Source organism: Lepidochelys kempii, chromosome 3 (genome assembly GCF_965140265.1).
Source record: "Lepidochelys kempii isolate rLepKem1 chromosome 3, rLepKem1.hap2, whole genome shotgun sequence".
Lineage (NCBI taxonomy): Eukaryota > Metazoa > Chordata > Testudines > Cheloniidae > Lepidochelys > Lepidochelys kempii.
In genome coordinates this window covers 808,584-824,653 of record NC_133258.1, presented here as the reverse complement: position 1 = coordinate 824,653, position 16,070 = coordinate 808,584, and the positions used below count along the sequence as shown (strand labels likewise).

The 16,070-nt window shown below is 61.7% G+C and overlaps 1 protein-coding gene across 2 annotated transcripts in view; it reads left to right on the top strand.

Moving 5' to 3' along the window:
- The window catches only part of SNX17 (sorting nexin 17), a 31,617-nt gene extending 15,564 nt beyond the window's left edge, over nucleotides 1-16,053 (top strand). The window contains exons 2-15 of one of the 2 annotated variants that reach the window (XM_073335410.1): nucleotides 6,192-6,266; nucleotides 6,996-7,113; nucleotides 9,306-9,370; nucleotides 10,098-10,208; nucleotides 10,551-10,641; nucleotides 10,928-11,015; nucleotides 13,025-13,094; nucleotides 13,200-13,292; nucleotides 13,535-13,738; nucleotides 14,416-14,538; nucleotides 14,717-14,794; nucleotides 14,995-15,069; nucleotides 15,140-15,181; nucleotides 15,268-16,053. In XM_073335410.1, coding sequence (XP_073191511.1) covers nucleotides 6,192-6,266; nucleotides 6,996-7,113; nucleotides 9,306-9,370; nucleotides 10,098-10,208; nucleotides 10,551-10,641; nucleotides 10,928-11,015; nucleotides 13,025-13,094; nucleotides 13,200-13,292; nucleotides 13,535-13,738; nucleotides 14,416-14,538; nucleotides 14,717-14,794; nucleotides 14,995-15,069; nucleotides 15,140-15,181; nucleotides 15,268-15,387 — 1,353 coding nt within the window. In that variant the 3' untranslated portion in view covers nucleotides 15,388-16,053. Of the gene's footprint in view, nucleotides 1-6,191; nucleotides 6,267-6,995; nucleotides 7,114-9,305; nucleotides 9,371-10,097; nucleotides 10,642-10,927; nucleotides 11,016-13,024; nucleotides 13,293-13,534; nucleotides 13,739-14,415; nucleotides 14,539-14,716; nucleotides 14,795-14,994; nucleotides 15,070-15,139; nucleotides 15,182-15,267 lie in introns of both variants that reach the window. The other variant, XM_073335409.1, reaches the window with a different exon arrangement.
- The last annotated feature ends 17 nt before the right edge of the window (nucleotides 16,054-16,070 follow it).

Here is a 16,070-nt window from a genome sequence, read left to right as displayed (position 1 = left end):
AGTGGCCTGCTGAGATCCACCAGGTCAGCTCCATGGCATGGCCTGGGTGGCAGCAGAAAGCCCACAGCCTCTGGTCCTCGGGAGCCCATCGCCTCGGGAGCCCATGGGGCACTTTGACTCCGCAGGGAGTGCCAAGGACCGTGTGAGGCATCAGCCCTTGTCTCTGAGCCCTCTGTGGGGTTGCCCTCACTCTCACACCCCTCCCCTCAGGGGCAGAGGCTGTCCTTGGCCTGTTTGCTACCAGGCTGCAGCATGGCTTTGCTCCCTCATGCCAGTGAGCACAGCTGCTGCTTACCCTTGCTCGGGGGGCAGAAGGGGGCCCTCTCTCGTCCCCAGGCACTATGTGTCTGTGCTGGTGCATCTCCCGGCGGAGGAGCTGCCCAGGGGTCCCTGTGCCGCTGCAGAGAGGCTATGTGTGGGGAGGGCAAGGAGGCTGCCTGGTGTGAGGGTGCCTTTCCCCCTGGGGCTGGCAGTGAGCCCTTGGTGCAGAACTCTACGCAGCCATGCTGTGAGCCCTGCTGGGGAATTGCCTCCCGTCTTGCAAAGCTTCTGCCTCACTGGCAGGGCTCCCCATGGATTTGGTGATTGGAGCTGGGGCAAGGGCTAGAGGGAAGGAGGCCTTAAGGTCACACTGCCCAGCACTACTGTAGCTGATTCCCAGCCTACACTGTTTACCGTCCCTCCTCCCTGTTCTTGTCCCCTGGGCCCTTGTTAGTGCTGGAACTGCATTGGCTGGGCCGTGGAGCCAGCCTCTGGAGCATGGCCTCCCTGCGGATCCCCCAGCTCCTCATTGGTATTCCAGGCAGGGCCGTATCCGCGTCGGCTGCATGGTGCGGCTCCTCACTGCCTCTGAGGCATTGGCCTCTGTGCTGGGACCCCGGGGAGGGCGAGTCGCCCCGCAGCAGACTTGGCAGGTCCCCGTGTCTGGGGGGTGTAGCAGAGACCAAGCAGGCCTGACCATGGAGTGAGCGGTCCCTCTCCCCACTCTCCTCAGTCCCCCACAGTCCCTGCTATCCCAGCCAAGGTGCTCTCCCTCCAGCTCTGCCGGGGACAGGGAGGGCAGCCTCACTGTACACTTCTGGCCTGTGGTAGGCCACGTGCACTGCCCCGGCTAGCTTGGGAAAGGGGTTTGGAGCTCCAGGGCCCGCTGTTGGGCTGTGGTGCCCCAGAGTTCAGGCGAGGACCCCTCGAGCTGCTCCAGACCTGGAGGGGTGGTGCTGCTGTTGTCTCCCCATCATTTGGGGTTCCAGGCCAGGGGAGGGAGCGGAGCCTGGCATGTGCTTGCAGGCTGGGGCCGCAGCCTGGGGCGGTGCAGGCCAGGGTGGGAACCTCCTGCCGATTGAACATGCCCCGAGTGGCTCGGCAGCAGTTCTGCGGAAAAGGACCTAGGGGTGACAGTGGACGAGAAGCTGGATATGAGTCAGCAGTGTGCCCTTGTTGCCGAGAAAGCTAACAGCATTTTGGGATGTATAAGTAGGGGCATAGCGAGCAGATCGAGGGACGTGATCGTCCCCCTCTATTTGACATTGGTGAGGCCTCATCTGGAGTACTGTGTCCAGTTTTGGGCCCCACACTACAAGAAGGATGTGGAAAAATTGGAAAATGTCCAGCGGAGGGCAAAAAAAATGATTAGGGGACTGGAACACATGACTTATCAGGAGAGGCTGAGGGAACTGGGGATGTTTAGTCTGCAGAAGAGAAGAATGAGGGGGGATTTGATAGCAGCCTTCAGCTACCTGAAAGGGGGTTCCAAAGAGGATGGATCTTGACTGTTCTCAGTGGTAGCAGATGACAGAACAGGGAGCAATGGTCTCAAGTTGCAGTGGGGGAGGTTTAGGTTGGATATTAGGAAAAACTTTTTCACTAGGAGGGTGGTGAAGCACTGGAATGGGTTCCCTGGGGAGGTGGTGGAATCTCCTTCCTTAAATATTTTTAAGGCCCAGCTTGACAAAGCCCTGGCTGGGATGATTTAATTGGGGTTGGTCCTGCTTTGAGCAGGGGGTTGGACTAGATGACCTCCTGAGGTCCCTTCCAACCCTGATATTCTATGATCATGTGATCCAGCCCCTGTTGTCCAGTCCCAGGTTCTGGCAGTCAGAGGTTAGGGGACACCCGAAGCATGGGGTTGTATCCTGAACATCTTGCCTAATAGCCTTTGGTGGACCTGTCCTCCATGAACTTATCTCTTTTTTTTTTTTTTAACTCTCTTATACTTTTGGCCTTCACAACATCCCCTAGCAATGAGTTCCACAGGTTAACTGTGCTCTGTTCATTCCCTCTGGGGCAGCTGGCATTGGCCACTGTCAGAAGACAGGATACTGGGCTGGGACCTTTGGTCTGAGCCAGTCTGGCTGTTCTTATGTTGTGTGAAGAAATACTTCATGTTTCTTTTAAATGTGCTGCCTACTAATTTAATAGGGTGACCCCCGGTTTGTGTGTTAAGTGAAGAGGTAAATGACATGTCCTTATTCACTTGCTTCACACCAGTCATGATTTTATAGACCTCCATCCTATCCCCCCTTCGTCGTTTCTTTTCCATGCTGAACAGTCCCAGTCTTATTAATCTGTCCTCAGCTGGGAAGTTGTTCCATCCCTCTAAATATTTTTGTTGCCTTTCTCTGTACTTTTTCCAATTCCAGTATATCTTTTTTGAGCAGGGCGACCAGATCTTCAAGCAGTATTCAAGGTGGGGGCGTACCATGGATTTATATAGTGGTATTGTGTTGTTTACCGTCTTCTTATATATCCGTTTCCTAACATCCTGTTGGCTTTTTTGACTGCCGCTGCACATTGAGTGAATGTTTTCAGAGAACTATCCACAGTGACTCCAGATCTCTTTCTTGTGTGGTAACAGCTAATTCAGACCCCATCATTTTATATGGATAGTTGGGATTGTTTTCCAATGTGCATTACTTTGCATTTACCAACACTGAATTTCATCTGCCATTTTATTGCCCAGTCATCCAGTTTCGTGAGGTCCCTTTGTAACTCTTCGCAGTCAGCTCTGGACTTAACTATCTGGAGTAATTTTGTGTCTTCTGCAAATTTTTCCACCTCATTGTTCACCCCTTTTTCAGGATCATTTATGAATATGTTGAACAGCACATGTCACAGTACAGAGCCCTGGGAGACCCTGCTGTTTACCTCTCTGCTTTATGAAAACTGACCATATATTCCTAGCCTCTGTTTCCTGTTTGTTAACCAATTACTGATCCATGAGAGGACCTTCCCTCTTATCCCATGACAGCTTACTTTGCTCAAGAGCCTTTGGTGAGGGATCTTGTCAAAGGCTTTCTGAAAGTCCAAGTACACTATATCCACTGGATCCCCCTTGTCCACATGCTTGTTGACCCTCTCAAAGAATTCTAATAAATTGGTGAGGCAGGATTTCCCTTTACAAAAGCCGTATTGAATCTTCTCCAGCATATTACGTTCATCTGTGTCTGATAATTCTGTTTTTTACTATAGTTTCAGCCAGTTTGCCTGGTATTGAAGTTAGGCTTACTGGCCTGTAATTGCCAGGATCGCCTCTGGAGCCTTTTTTAAAAACAGCATCACATTAACTATCCTCCAGTCATCTGGTACATAGGTCGATTTAAGCGATACCATGGTTTTTTTCTGCAGTTTCATGTTTGAGTTCCTTCAGAACTTTTGGGTGAACCCTGTCTGGTCCTAGTGACTTAATACTTTTTAATTTGTTCCAAACCCTTCTCTATTGAGCCTTCAATCTGGGACAGTTCCTCTGATTTGTCACCTGAAAAGAATGGCTAAAGTATGGGAATCATCACCACGTTTTCCGCAGTGAAGACCAATGCAAAGAATTCATTTAGGTTCTCCACAATGGACTTGTCTCCCTTGCGTGCCACTTTAGGCACTTCGCACATCCCATCGCCCCACTGACTTCCTCATTTTTGTGTGGTTCCCCTTTTTGAAATGAAATGCTACTGTGGTGGGCTTCTTGGGAATTTTTCCCTCACAAGGATATTGAATTTAATTAAATTTTGGTCTCTGTAACTTCTTCATCCTCGTGATATGACTGGAGTACCTCATCCTGCTTCTTTCCAAATGCAGAACTTGAACATTCCTGGCTTTCCTGCAGCATTATTCAAATTTTCCCCATCTAATAATGGGCCTGTACCATTGGTAGGATTTTTATTCCTGACAGAATTAAAACCAAAAAACCCTCCTTCCTATTGTCCTTACCTAAGTTCCCTTGAAGCTGTTTGGCCGCGCAGGAGCCTATTAAGCGCCGCACAGGTGCTCAGGGCTGCGGTGGGGGGAGATGCCTCTCCCACCCAGACCAGGTGCTGCTGTGGGGAGAGAGAGCTTGGGGGTAGTCCTCTCTCTCTCTCTCTCTCTCTCTCCCTGTTGTAGCCCCAGGGCAGCCTGCACCCCAAACCCTTCATCCCCAGCCTGACTCTAGAGACTGCACCCCCAGCCAGAGCCCTCACCCCCCCCATGCCTCTGCCCCAGCCCTGAGCCCCCTTCCACACTCCGAACCCCTCAGCCCCACACATCACCTCTATATTGGTGCACATAACAAAATTCATTCCGCATGTGTGGGGAAAAACTAGAGGGAACACTGGTGCTTGCTCTGCCAGCCATGGATTTTTCCATGATGTCTTTAGCTTCCCTTATCAGTTTTGTACATGTCATAATTTCTAATCTATGTTGATTGCTATTTTGTTCTCCTTTTTCCCAGTTATATATTTATTTAAATAGCACTGTCCTTGTGCGTGGTCCTGCTGCTTTGTGGTTTGGCTGCCTAGCTGTCCACCGGCAGCGAAGGCTCAGTGCCGTCCAAGCCAGCAGTGTTCTGGGGATTGTAGGGGACAGCTCTGCACAGCGTGGGCCCTAGCGGGCCCTAGCGTTCTAAATCTGGAATGGGAGAGCAAACAAGCAAAGGTCGTAATCACCTCTTGAGTCAGCAGCTGCTGCTAAGGGATGAGTCCTTTTCTGTTCTCTCACAAGCCTGTCTTCAGGCAGCCCTGCCCCCCTCTCCCAGGGGCAGTCAGGGAGTTGGCAAGCTCCTGACACACCCTGGAAAGGCCTGTGTGGCAGTGGCCTGACCATTCTCCCTCCTCAGGCATCTGACTTCTCTGGCTAGTGAACAGAGAGAGAGAGAGAGTCCCTGGCCAGCGAGAGGGAGGGAGCCGGGAGCCCCATGCTGGGGACCGGATGGTGTCAGGCAAAGCTGCGGCTTCCTGGGGGTGGAGTTTCCAGTGCCAGGGGCCAAGGGAAGGTGGGTGCATGTGATGCTGTCTCCAAGTACCTCTGTGGGGGAGAGTCTCGGAGCAGGCAGATCCTCGCTCTCCCGGGCCATGGCAGGACCAAAGGTGCCAGTGTTCCGGGGGGGGCCTTCGCCGTGGAGACAGGGCGGATCTCCCGCCCTCGGAGGCTTCATGGCCAGCTGGGCTGTGTCTGCCGACAGCTCCGCTGCGGCTCCACACGCGGCGTGGGTGGGTGCATGGCTCGCCGGGGGTGGGGGGTCTCTGCCCAGCGCGGTGCAGGGGTCACGTGGGGTGATGGGTTGGTCCCTTCTGGCCTTAGGTGTTCTGAAGTCCCCCAGGTGACTCCCAACCTGTCAGGATTGCCCTGAGGAGTCCAGCTCTAGTCCCCCTCTGCTGGGTCTGCCCCCACCCCCAGGGTCCACACTCACCCCTCCCTGGGCTTTGCCTCCACGCCTGCTCCCCTCCCCCAGAGACACCTGGCCCGGGCTGCAGCCCTCACTGTGCTGCCCCCCAGCCGAGCCCCATCTCCTGGAGGGTGCTGCTGCTTGCTGAGGGTCTCCCGCAGCCCCGAACTCTGTAACGACGACTAGGGCTGAGCAGGAGCTGGTGGCCAGCTGCTGTACCACAGCAAAACCCACGTGGGCTCTGTGGGGCTGGCAGAGGGCCTGGGCCTGTGGGGGGCGTCCCAACTTCAAACAAGACTCCCTGCGGCCCTGCCTGGGAGGCCCGAGCTGTGCCTGTGGGCTGGGAGTGGGTGCAGGGCAGGGCCCTCCCGCAGCGCCCGGGCCAGGTCACGGGCCAGGTCTGCCTCTCCCCCAAACACCTCCCCTGCTCAGCGGGTGCTGGGGTCTCTCCTCCCCTCCCCGGCCTTGGCGGGTTCCCCTGCCCCGTTCAGGGCTCCCCAGCTCTGCTCCCGGCGGCGCCCCAGACGGGTGATTCTGGGGTTACTTCCCCCTGCAGGCCTACAACGTCCACGTGAACGGCGTGCTGCACTGCCGAGTGCGCTACCGGCAGCTGCTGGGCCTGCATGAACAGGTGAGTCGCGCCCGCCTGCCGCAGCCCGGAGGGCAGCTCTGTCCCCTGCTCCCCGCCAGCCAAGAGCAGCCCAGAGCTCCCCGGCAGCCGCTCCCCTCCTCAGCACCAGTCGTTCCTGCCGGGCAGGTGCCCGGTGCCCTGCTGAGATCTCCAGCTCCGCTTCCCTTGCGGGTGGGGAAGAGTCTGGCCCATGTGGCGGCCAGGCTCTAAGGGGCGTGGGGGGAAGCTGAGCTGAGCTGCTGAGAATCCGCCATTCCTGGCTCCGCGCAGGGCAGGAGCTGTCTGGGGTGGCTCCTGGGCAGCCCTGGCACAGTCCCCTGCCAGCCCCTGGGCCCCACCAAGCGCTCTCTGCTGCGGGTGGAAAGGGCTGTCGCAGTCCGCAGGGCCGCTCCGGGCTGTCCGAGATGTGAGCACTCCTGCTGTGTGAGGCACTCGCTGCCTGGGCTTCGCAGCGCGGGGCCCTCCGTCCCTCCATCACCAGGGCGGGCACAGGGTTCCCTCGGGGTGCCTTGGTGAGACGTCCCTCAGGGCCCCGGGTGGTGAGCGGGATGGGCTCTCCCTCATGTTTGGGGCCATGGAGTTAGATGCTACCCCAGCTCCGGTTCAGAGGATGCTCCCCGTGCCCCAGGACAGGGTGGGGAAGACTCAGGCCAGGGGGCGATGGTGGGGCCTATGGGTCTGTCCAGGTGTGCCCCTGGGGCGTCTCAGTGTTCTGTGCTCTCCTTCCAGCTAAGGAAAGAGTATGGGGCCAATGTGGTGCCCGCCTTTCCTCCAAAGAAGATCTTCACCCTCACCCCGGCGGAGGTGGAGCAGAGACGAGAGCAGCTGGAGAAGTACATGCAGGCCGGTAAGTGGGCAGGCAGGCAGCGCTAGCTTGAGCCCTGCTTGGCTTGGGGCATCTCTCCAAGCGTGGAACCAGGCCTGGGCCATTAGCTGACCACTCACAGCGGCTGACTCTGGGCAGCCCGGCCTGGGCTCTCCACGGCTTCATGCCCCAGTAGCAGCCCCTCCTAGACCTCAGGCTGGCAGAGGTGGGCATGTCTGTGTGTGTCATCCACACACAGCCATGTGGGTCCATATGCCCCAGCCTGGGAACAGTCTCTGGGAGGAACCCTTCAGTGACCCAGACCCCCCGAGGTCTCACTCTTCCCCCAGGGTGAGCCACGCGGCCTTGCTGCCTCCTGAGACTGGGCCCCTGGGGCTGCAGATCCCTGCCCCACCCTGGGAGTTCTGGGCAGCGAGTCTGGGACAGACCCTGGGGTAGACGTGCTCTATCTGGGGGAGCAGCACCCCTGCCAGCGTCTGCAGGGACACCCAGCCAGCGCGGGCAGACAGGCGGGTGTATCCGTGGCCTGGCACACGGCACAGGCAGCCCTGGGGTCTCCAGAGAAGTGAAGGTTCCAGCAGAGTCCGTTCTGGGCAGCTGGCGCCCAGTCCAGCTGCAGCAACCCCCAGGGTTCAAGCTCTGTCCCCACATCTGTCTGATCTCCTTTGTCAGACTCTGCGGTGCCCCTGAGTGCTCCCCAAAGTCCATACTTAGCTTTCCCCCCCCCCGGGCTTTTGTTCCCAAGCTGGGGGATGCGGCTCAGCCCCCTGCAGAGGGGTGGGACCATCCATGGTGGTTGGTCGCCAGGTGTCCATGTCCTGGCCATGGATCTGCCCTTCTCTTCTCAAGAGCTGCATGGAGATGGGACCTAAGGGTCCAGGCCGCCAGGCGCCGTCCACACCTGTGTCTTCGCCTGCCCCTAGAGCCCCCAGACCTTCCCACCTGTTGGGAAACAGTGCTGCACACCGGGGAAACTGAGGCACACACAGGCTTCATAAAATCATTACTAAAAATTCCCAATTTCACAGTCCGTGTGCGCGTGTCTGTTTGTGCTCTCAGCACTGGGGGTTCCATTGGAGATGGGGGGGGTGCTCTCTGGGTGTGTGGGGTACCATGGGGGTCGGGCGGTCCTTAGGGATTGGAGGCGCTCTCTGGGAGTGGGGTACCAAGGTGGGTCAGGGAGTTCTGTGAGAGCTCAGGGGGTTGTCTCTGGGTGTGTGGGGTACCATGGAGGGTTGGGGGTTTTGGTGATGGTTCAGGGGTGTGCTCTCTGGGTGTGTGGTGTAACATGGGGGGATGAGGGGTGAGAATTCGGGGGCCAGGGTGGTGTTCCAAGGAGGAGTGTGTGGCTCCCTCTGGGCTGGGTTTCTCTGGGCTGGGTGCTGGGGGGGGGCATCTCTGGGGCGGGGGGAGGTGCGGCTCTCTCTGGGCAGGGGGGGCGTCCTGGGGGGGCTCTCTGGGCTGGGTTTCACAGGGCAGCGGGGGGGCGTCTCTGGGGCGGGGGTTTCACAGGGCAGCGGGGTGGCTCTCTCTGGGCAGGGGGGGCGTCCTGGGAGGGCTCTCTCTGGGCCGGGTTTCACAGGGCGGCGGGGGGGGCGTCTCTGGGGCGGGGGGAGGTGCGGCCCTCTCTGGGCAGGGGGGGCGTCCTGGGGGGGCTCTCTGTTCTGGGTTTCACAGGGCGGCGGGGGGGGCGTCTCTGGGGCGGGGGGAGGTGCGGCCCTCTCTGGGCAGGGGGGGCGTCCTGGGGGGGCTCTCTGTTCTGGGTTTCACAGGGCAGCGGGGGGGTGTCTCTGGGGCGGGGGTTTCACAGGGCAGCGGGGTGGCTCTCTCTGGGCAGGGGGGGCGTCCTGGGAGGGCTCTCTCTGGGCTGGGTTTCACAGGGCGCCGGGGGGCGTCTCTGGGGCGGGGGGAGGTGCGGCCCTCTCTGGGCAGGGGGGGCGTCCTGGAGGGGCTCTCTGGGCTGGGTTTCACAGGGCAGCGGGGGGGCGTCTCTGGGGCGGGGGTTTCACAGGGCAGCGGGGTGGCTCTCTCTGGGCAGGGGGCGCGTCCTGGGAGGGCTCTCTCTGGGCTGGGTTTCACAGGGCGCCGGGGGGTGTCTCTGGGGCGGGGGGAGGTGCAGCTCTCTCTGGGCAGGAGGGGGCGTCCTGGGGGGGGCTCTCTCTGGGCTGGGTTCTGGACGTGCCGCCTGACTCCTGGGTTTGTTCCACCCTTAGTGCGGCAGGACCCAGTGCTGGGAGGCAGCGAGACCTTCAACAGCTTCCTGCGCAAGGCGCAGCAGGTGAGCAGGGGCAGAGGAAGGGGTGCAGGGGGCGGCTGGCTGTGGGAGTGGGGGGTGTTGGCTCCATGGGGTAGGGGCTACGCCCAGCTCCCACCGTCGGTAACGGGGACCTCGCAGTGAGACAGATCCCCTGGACTCTCACTCTTCTTCTGGGGTCAGCCGTGCAGTCTCCCTGCCTCCTAGCCCCTGGGCTCCAGCCCACCTGCCTCAACCCACGGAGGCTCCCGGCACAGAGACCGCGCCGGCCAGGCATTTGGGGTGTCCGCCCCGGCGCGTGGCACAGACAGTCCGTAGGGGAGCACAGAGAAGTGGGGGTTCGAGCCGCGCTCAAGTCCATCCCGGTGAGTCCAGCCCCAGCTGTGTGGTCACGAGCCCATGGTTGGGCTGTGTCTCTGTCTGCCTTCCTCAGTCAGAGCCCTCCGGGTCGCCTGCCCTGCCTCCTGCTGAGCCGGGAGTCGCTGGTGCTGGGTCTCTGGGCCCCCCGATCAGCCAGCTCCGGGCTGACTGTTCATTCCACCCAGCAGGGAGGTGACGCCCACCTCGGGTCTCTAACCACACCCCTCCCCCACCCCCATCCTGGGGAGCAATGCAAAGTACTGGGGAAACTGAGGCACACCTAAACATCCTAAAAAGAGGACAGAAAACTCCCCCTGGTCACGGGCGGGGGTGTGGGCAGGGGCTGCGGGGGCAGGGCGCAGAGCCCCCTCACCTTGTCCCCATGCCCCAGGAGACGCAGCAGATCCCCACTGAGGAGGTGCAGCTGGAGGTGCTGCTCTCCAACGGCCAGAAGGTCACGGTCACCATCCTGACCTCAGACCAGACGGAGGACGTCCTGGAGGTAGGTGCGGCGGGGCAGAGGCGCTGGTGGGGGGCACAGGTGCGGGAAGGGCCTAGGGAGCGAGAGCAGGGCCTGTGCTGGGGCAGGGGGCGAGCTCTAGGTCGCTTCCCGGCGTGTCCTCACCCCCGGGCTGGGCTGTCTCTGGGGTCGCTCACCAACATCCCCACACCTCCCCCTCAGGCTGTCTCTGGGGTCTTTGCCATCTGGGGTGCCCAGGGCCCCTGTGCGTGCCCTGGTGCCCAGCCCTGTAGCAGCCTGGCTGGAAGCAGGGTGTGGTGGGGGCTGTGGCCCCGGGCAGGGCTCGGGGCTGCGGGAAGTGGTAACTCTCTGCTTGCTCACCAGGCCGTCGCCTCCAAGCTGGATCTGCCTGAGGACCTAGTTGGCTACTTCAGCCTCTTCCTGGCAAGAGAAGCCAAGGACGGAGCCTTTTCCTGTGAGTGCCTCCCTCCTGGGGGCTGCAGCCCGGGAGCCCCGTGGTGGGCCTTGGGGTGGGGGAGGGGAGGGCAGGGCGCCGGGCGTGGGGCAGGCCCCTGGGAAAGGAGGGCAGGGCGCCGGGCGTGGGGCAGGCCCCTGGGAAAGGAGGGCAGGGCGCCGGGCGTGGGGCAGGCCCCTGGGAAAGGAGGGCAGGGCGCCGGGCGTGGGGCAGGCCCCTGGGAAAGGAGGGCAGGGCGCCGGGCAGGCTGAGCTGCGGGGCTCTGAATGCTGCTGTCCCTTGTCAGTCATGAGGAAGCTGCAGGAGTTTGAGCTGCCGTACGTGTCTGTCACCAGCCTCCGCAACCCCGAGTACAAGATCATCCTGCGCAAGAGGTGAGTGGCTCAGCCGGCCAGGCGGCCTGCGGCCCCCCCCAGCCCAGGGCAGGACCTCGCTGGGCCGAGGGAGTGAGGAGCAAGGGCCCCTCTGTTCCGGGGATCCGTGACTCTTCCTGCCCTGTTCTCCGGGGTGCTGCCTGGCCACGCTTTCCCCAGCGCGGGTCACGCCACGCGGAGACTTCACCCAGTGCCGATCGGCAGGGATCTGGCAACGCCCCCACCGCCGCGCTCTTCCGAGAGCCGTTTCTCTCGCTGGGCCCTTGTCTCTGAGCCTCCCGCGCTCCCGGCTGGCTGGAGCTGCGCTGGGTGCACCTGCTCGGCGTGCTTTGGCTCCCAGGTGTGCTAATGGCCTCCCACAATAAGGTTTGGTCACTTCACTCCCGTTGTCTCTGCCAGTGTCTCCACCTGTGCTGGTTCCAGCCAGTTCTCGTGAGAGGAGCCGCTCTCACCCAGGCAGCATCCCTGCTGCTTGGCCATGCCTTGTTCCTTTTTGCAGTCAGTGTGCATATAGCAGGGTACCCCGGGTAAACTGAGGCACGCCTGTCCTAAAAGTATTAGCAAAAACTCCGCTGTGCACCATGCCTCATTCCCTTTTACACTCAGCCCTGGTCTGCATGAGAGAATTGCTTTTGGTCGTGTCGTGAATACCCCGAGTGACAGACTGACGCCATGTAGACAGCGCTGTGTTAGTGTGGAGCTGAGTTGTCTTCACCAGACATGCTGTAAATCTGCAGTGTAGACCTGCCCTCAGTGTGCTTAGTGAGCAGGGTAAACTGAGCCACATGTATAGAGCATAAAATCTTCACCAAAAAGTCCCTTGTCTCACCTTGGGCCCAATCAGGCCCCCCGGGCCCTACTCTGCTGCGCAGCATGGAGAACGAGAGCCTGGCCTAGCTATCTGAAAAGCCCTGGGCCCCACAGATTAGGGCAGGGCCCAAGGGGCTGGAGTGTGTGGCAATGCCCTGCCTGTGCCTCCCCCCTTGAGCGGCACCCTCTCCCAGGTGTGTGGCTAGACCCCCCACTGCGCACACACAACACCTCCCGGCTCTTGTTCTCATTGATGCTTGTGATGAAGTGGGAATTTTAAAATATTTTGTATGAAGCCTGTGTGTGCCTCAGTTTCCCCTGTGTGAGGCACAGTTCCCCAGCAGGTGGGAAGGTCTGGGGGCTCTGGGGCAGGTGAAGACACAGGTGTGGATGGTGCCTGGTGGCCTGGGCCCTTAGGTCCCATCTCCATGCAGCTCTTGAGAAGAGAAGGGCAGATCCATGGCCAGGAGTGGACACCTGGCGACCAGCGACCCAGAGAGACGGGGATTCCCTGCCCCTCTGCAGGGGGGCTGAGCCCCATCCCCCAGCTTGGGAGCAAAGGCCTGGGGGTGGAGGGGGCTAAGTGTGGGCTGTGGGGAGCAGTCGGGGGCACCCCGGGAGTCTGACAAAGGAGATCGGACAGACGGGGGGACAGAGCTTGAACCCCAGGGGTCACTGCAGCTGGGCTGGGTGCCAGCTGCCCAGAACGGACTCTGCTGGAACGGGCCCAGTCTCAGGAGGCGGTGAGGCCGCATGGCTCACCCTGGGGGAAGTGAGAGACCCCGGGGGGTCCTCCCGGAGCCGTTCCAGAGCCCCGACCCTGTGAGTCTGTGACAATGCTGGTGGCCTGGCGAGAGCATTCAGAGCAGCAGCCGTGTTAGTCTGTATCCGCAAAAAGAACAGGAGGACTTGGGGCACCTTAGAGACTAACCCATTTATTTGAGCGTCGGATGCATCCCATGCAGTGAGCTGCAGCTCACGAAAGCTCACGCTCAAATAAATGTCTTCGTCTCTAAGGTGCCACAAGGACTCCTCTTCTTTTTGGGGAGAGCAGTGACTGGGCTGGGGTCACTCCACAGGGCTAGGAGTGGCGCCCTGCTCCCCCGATGCCAGCCCAGTCTGTGGTCTGCTGGGTTCGCCGTGCCCCAGCCCTGCTGCGTGCTGGGGACCCGCTGACTCCGTGTGCTCCGTCTCTCTAGTTACTGGGACTCTTCCTATGACGACGACGTCATGGAGCAGCGGGTGGGGCTGAACTTGCTGTATGCGCAGGTGAGTGTCCGCGTGGGCCCAGCCCAGCCTGTCCTGGGCCCCTTGTCTGTGCTGCGGGGCCCGGGCCCGCACAGGCTGCCCCTCATGGCCTCTGCTCCTTTGCAGACGGTGTCAGACATAGAACGTGGCTGGATCCTCGTCACCAAGGAGCAGCACCGGCAACTCAAGTCCCTGCAGGAGAAGGTCTCCAAGAAGGAGGTGGGTGAGCGGAGCGTGCGGGGGGAAGGGAGCTGGGTTCACGCTGGCCCCAGGGGTCTCAAGTAGGGTCTGAGGGGAGAGGCGGAGCAGGGTCTGTGGCCCCTGGGCCCACTCCTTCGCTTCCTGCTGCGGGAGGAGTCTGTCTGGAGGTTCCCGCACCCACTTGCCGGGAACAGCTGGGCAGAGGTGCCCCAGGCTGGTGGCAGCGAGGGTCCTGAACCCGTGCCCGGCTCTGCCTGCAGTTCATCCGCCTGGCGCAGACCCTGAAGTACTACGGCTATCTCAAGTTCGAGCCCTGCGTCACCGACTTCCCCGAGAAGGGCTGCCAGGTCATCGTCAGCGCCGGCAACAGCGAGCTGAACTTCCAGGTGCGGCTGCCCAGCGAGCAGATCAAAGAGGGCAGCTTCAAGGTGACGCGCATGCGGTGCTGGCGGGTCACGTCCTCGGTGAGTGCCCCTCGCCCGCCGCGGCTCGGGTCGCGCCCTCCCACAGAGCTGGGGGGTATCCGTTGGCCCGTCTGGCTCGCCCACAGTACCAGCCAGGCCCCTTGCCCGCCTGCCCCCCACAGCTCGGGCCACACCCTCCTGTGTGGGATGCTGTGAGGGAGGGATGGGGGTGACTGAGGAGGGGATCTGTGGGGGCGGGGGTCTTTGGGGGAGGGATGGGGGGGAATCTGTGAGGGAGGGGGTCTTTAGGAGAGGGGTTGGGGGGTCTGTGTGGGAGGGATGGGGGGGTGACATCTTTGGGGGAAGGGTGGGGGGTGCCTGTGACGAGGGGTCTTTTGGGGAGGGGTGGGGTCTTTGGGGGAGTGGTGGGGGGTACCTGTGACTGTGGGGGGGTCTGTGGGAGAGGGGTGGGGGTGTGTGACTGTGGGGGAGGGGACTGTGTCAGGAGGGGACTGGTCTTTGGGGGAGAGGGTGGGGGGAGGGGGGTCTGTGGGGGTTTCCTGCTATGGCAGAAAGGCTACCTGAGGAGCTGGGCAGCCTCCCTCAGCCCCCCACTCCAGTGGCCCTGGGACTTGGGCTGGGAGGCAAGGGCCCGGCTGGGTCCAGGGGGCTCTGTTTGGTGCCCCACTGGCAGGGGTGGGCAGGGACAGCCCCGGCCTCACCCTCCTCTTCCTCAGGTTCCCACAAGCAGCGGGCCGCCGGGGAGCAGCCCGGGGAAAGCGGAGGTGAAGCTGGAGCTGGCCTTCGAGTACCTGATGAGCAAGGACCGGCTGCAGTGGGTGACCATCACCAGCCCCCAGGTAGGGCCAGCTGCCAGCCTGCCCCGGGCTTCACGCAGGGCCCCAGCCGTGGGGGCTCTGCCAGCTGGTCCGTGCTGCTCCCAGAGCTCTGTGGCTGGGGGGCTGCAGGCAGGGCTGTGCTCTGGGGGAGATGGGGGGCCTGCTCGGGGCTGGCTGTGACGGGCGCTGTCTCCCCCAGGCCATCATGCTGAGCATCTGCCTGCAGTCCATGGTGGATGAGCTGATGGTGAAGAAGTCTGGCGGCAGCATCCGCAAGGTGAGGGGGCAGCTAGGCAGGGGGTGAACTTGTCCCTCTTGCATTGCTGCTGCCCCAGCCCCCCTGGGGTCCCCCTGTCCCCCCAGGTTCCCCGGCTGGAGCACAGATGGCGAGGGGCTGTCCCCCCGCCTCTGGGGCCTGTGTGGCCATCCGGCTGTCCCCCAGCCCTTGCTGAGCTGCTCTCCTCTGCTTTCCCCCAGATGTTCCGCAGGCGAGCCAACGGGGCCCTGCGGCGCTCGGACAGCCAGCAAGCTGTGAAGTCCCCGCCCCTGCTGGTAAGTGCAGCCCCCCGCCCCCACCCTCCCCGCCCTGCATGCCCGCTCTGACCCCTGTCCCTCTCTGCAGGACTCGCCCGATGCCAGCAGGGAGCCCATGCTCAAACTCTCGGTGAGTAACTCGCCACCTCGTGTGGGGGGTGGCGCGGGCGGGTGGGCGCCTGGTCTAACCCGCCCTCCCTCCCTCCCTCCCTGCAGAGCAAGCTCACCTCCGTCAGCCTGCGGGGCGTCAGCCACTCCGGCTCCACCAGCGACCTGGGCACCGACGACTTCCACGGCAACTACGCCTTCGAGGGGATCGGCGACGAGGACCTGTAGCCCGCTCCGGCCACGCACGGCCACTGTGGCTCTGGGGAACGACCCGTGTGCCTCTGCCGGGTCCCCATCTGCCTGCCCTGCCCCGCTTCAGCCCCCTCCACCTGCCATTGCCTTGGGGGGAGCCACCTCCCAGCCGCTGCCGCCACCTTCCTGAGGGCAGCCCCTGCCCAGACTCAGCCCACGGAGCCCATTTCACAGGGGGACTAACGCTCACCTGCACGTGGCGAGAGCAAGGGTTGCACACAGCCCCCATCAGGATGTGGGCCGGTCCAGTGCCACGAGGCAGCTGCCCCATCCCTGCAGGAGGGCTCAGCGGCCTGGGGCCAGGACTGGCCCGTAGCCTGCACTTCGAGCCAGTCTGAGGGCTGGCTGCCATGAGGGGGCAGGGGGAGGTGGAGGCAGGGGCCTGGGGCTGTTCCCATGGCAACAGACACCTCCCAGCCTTCATAAATGCCAAATTAGCAGCTAGGTCTTTGCACGAAGACGAACGGGCGAAATTTAGCTGCGGCTGGTGCTGTGCCTGCCGCTTCTAACCCGCTCACGGACGCCAGCACAATCGCCAGGCTCGTAACCTGCCGCGCTCGGCTGTTCGCAGGGGACTGGAGCATTAATGGACATTAACCAGTATTTACACACTGCAGCGATTAAAGCGGATCATGATTGGTACCCGGTGTATGGCTGTG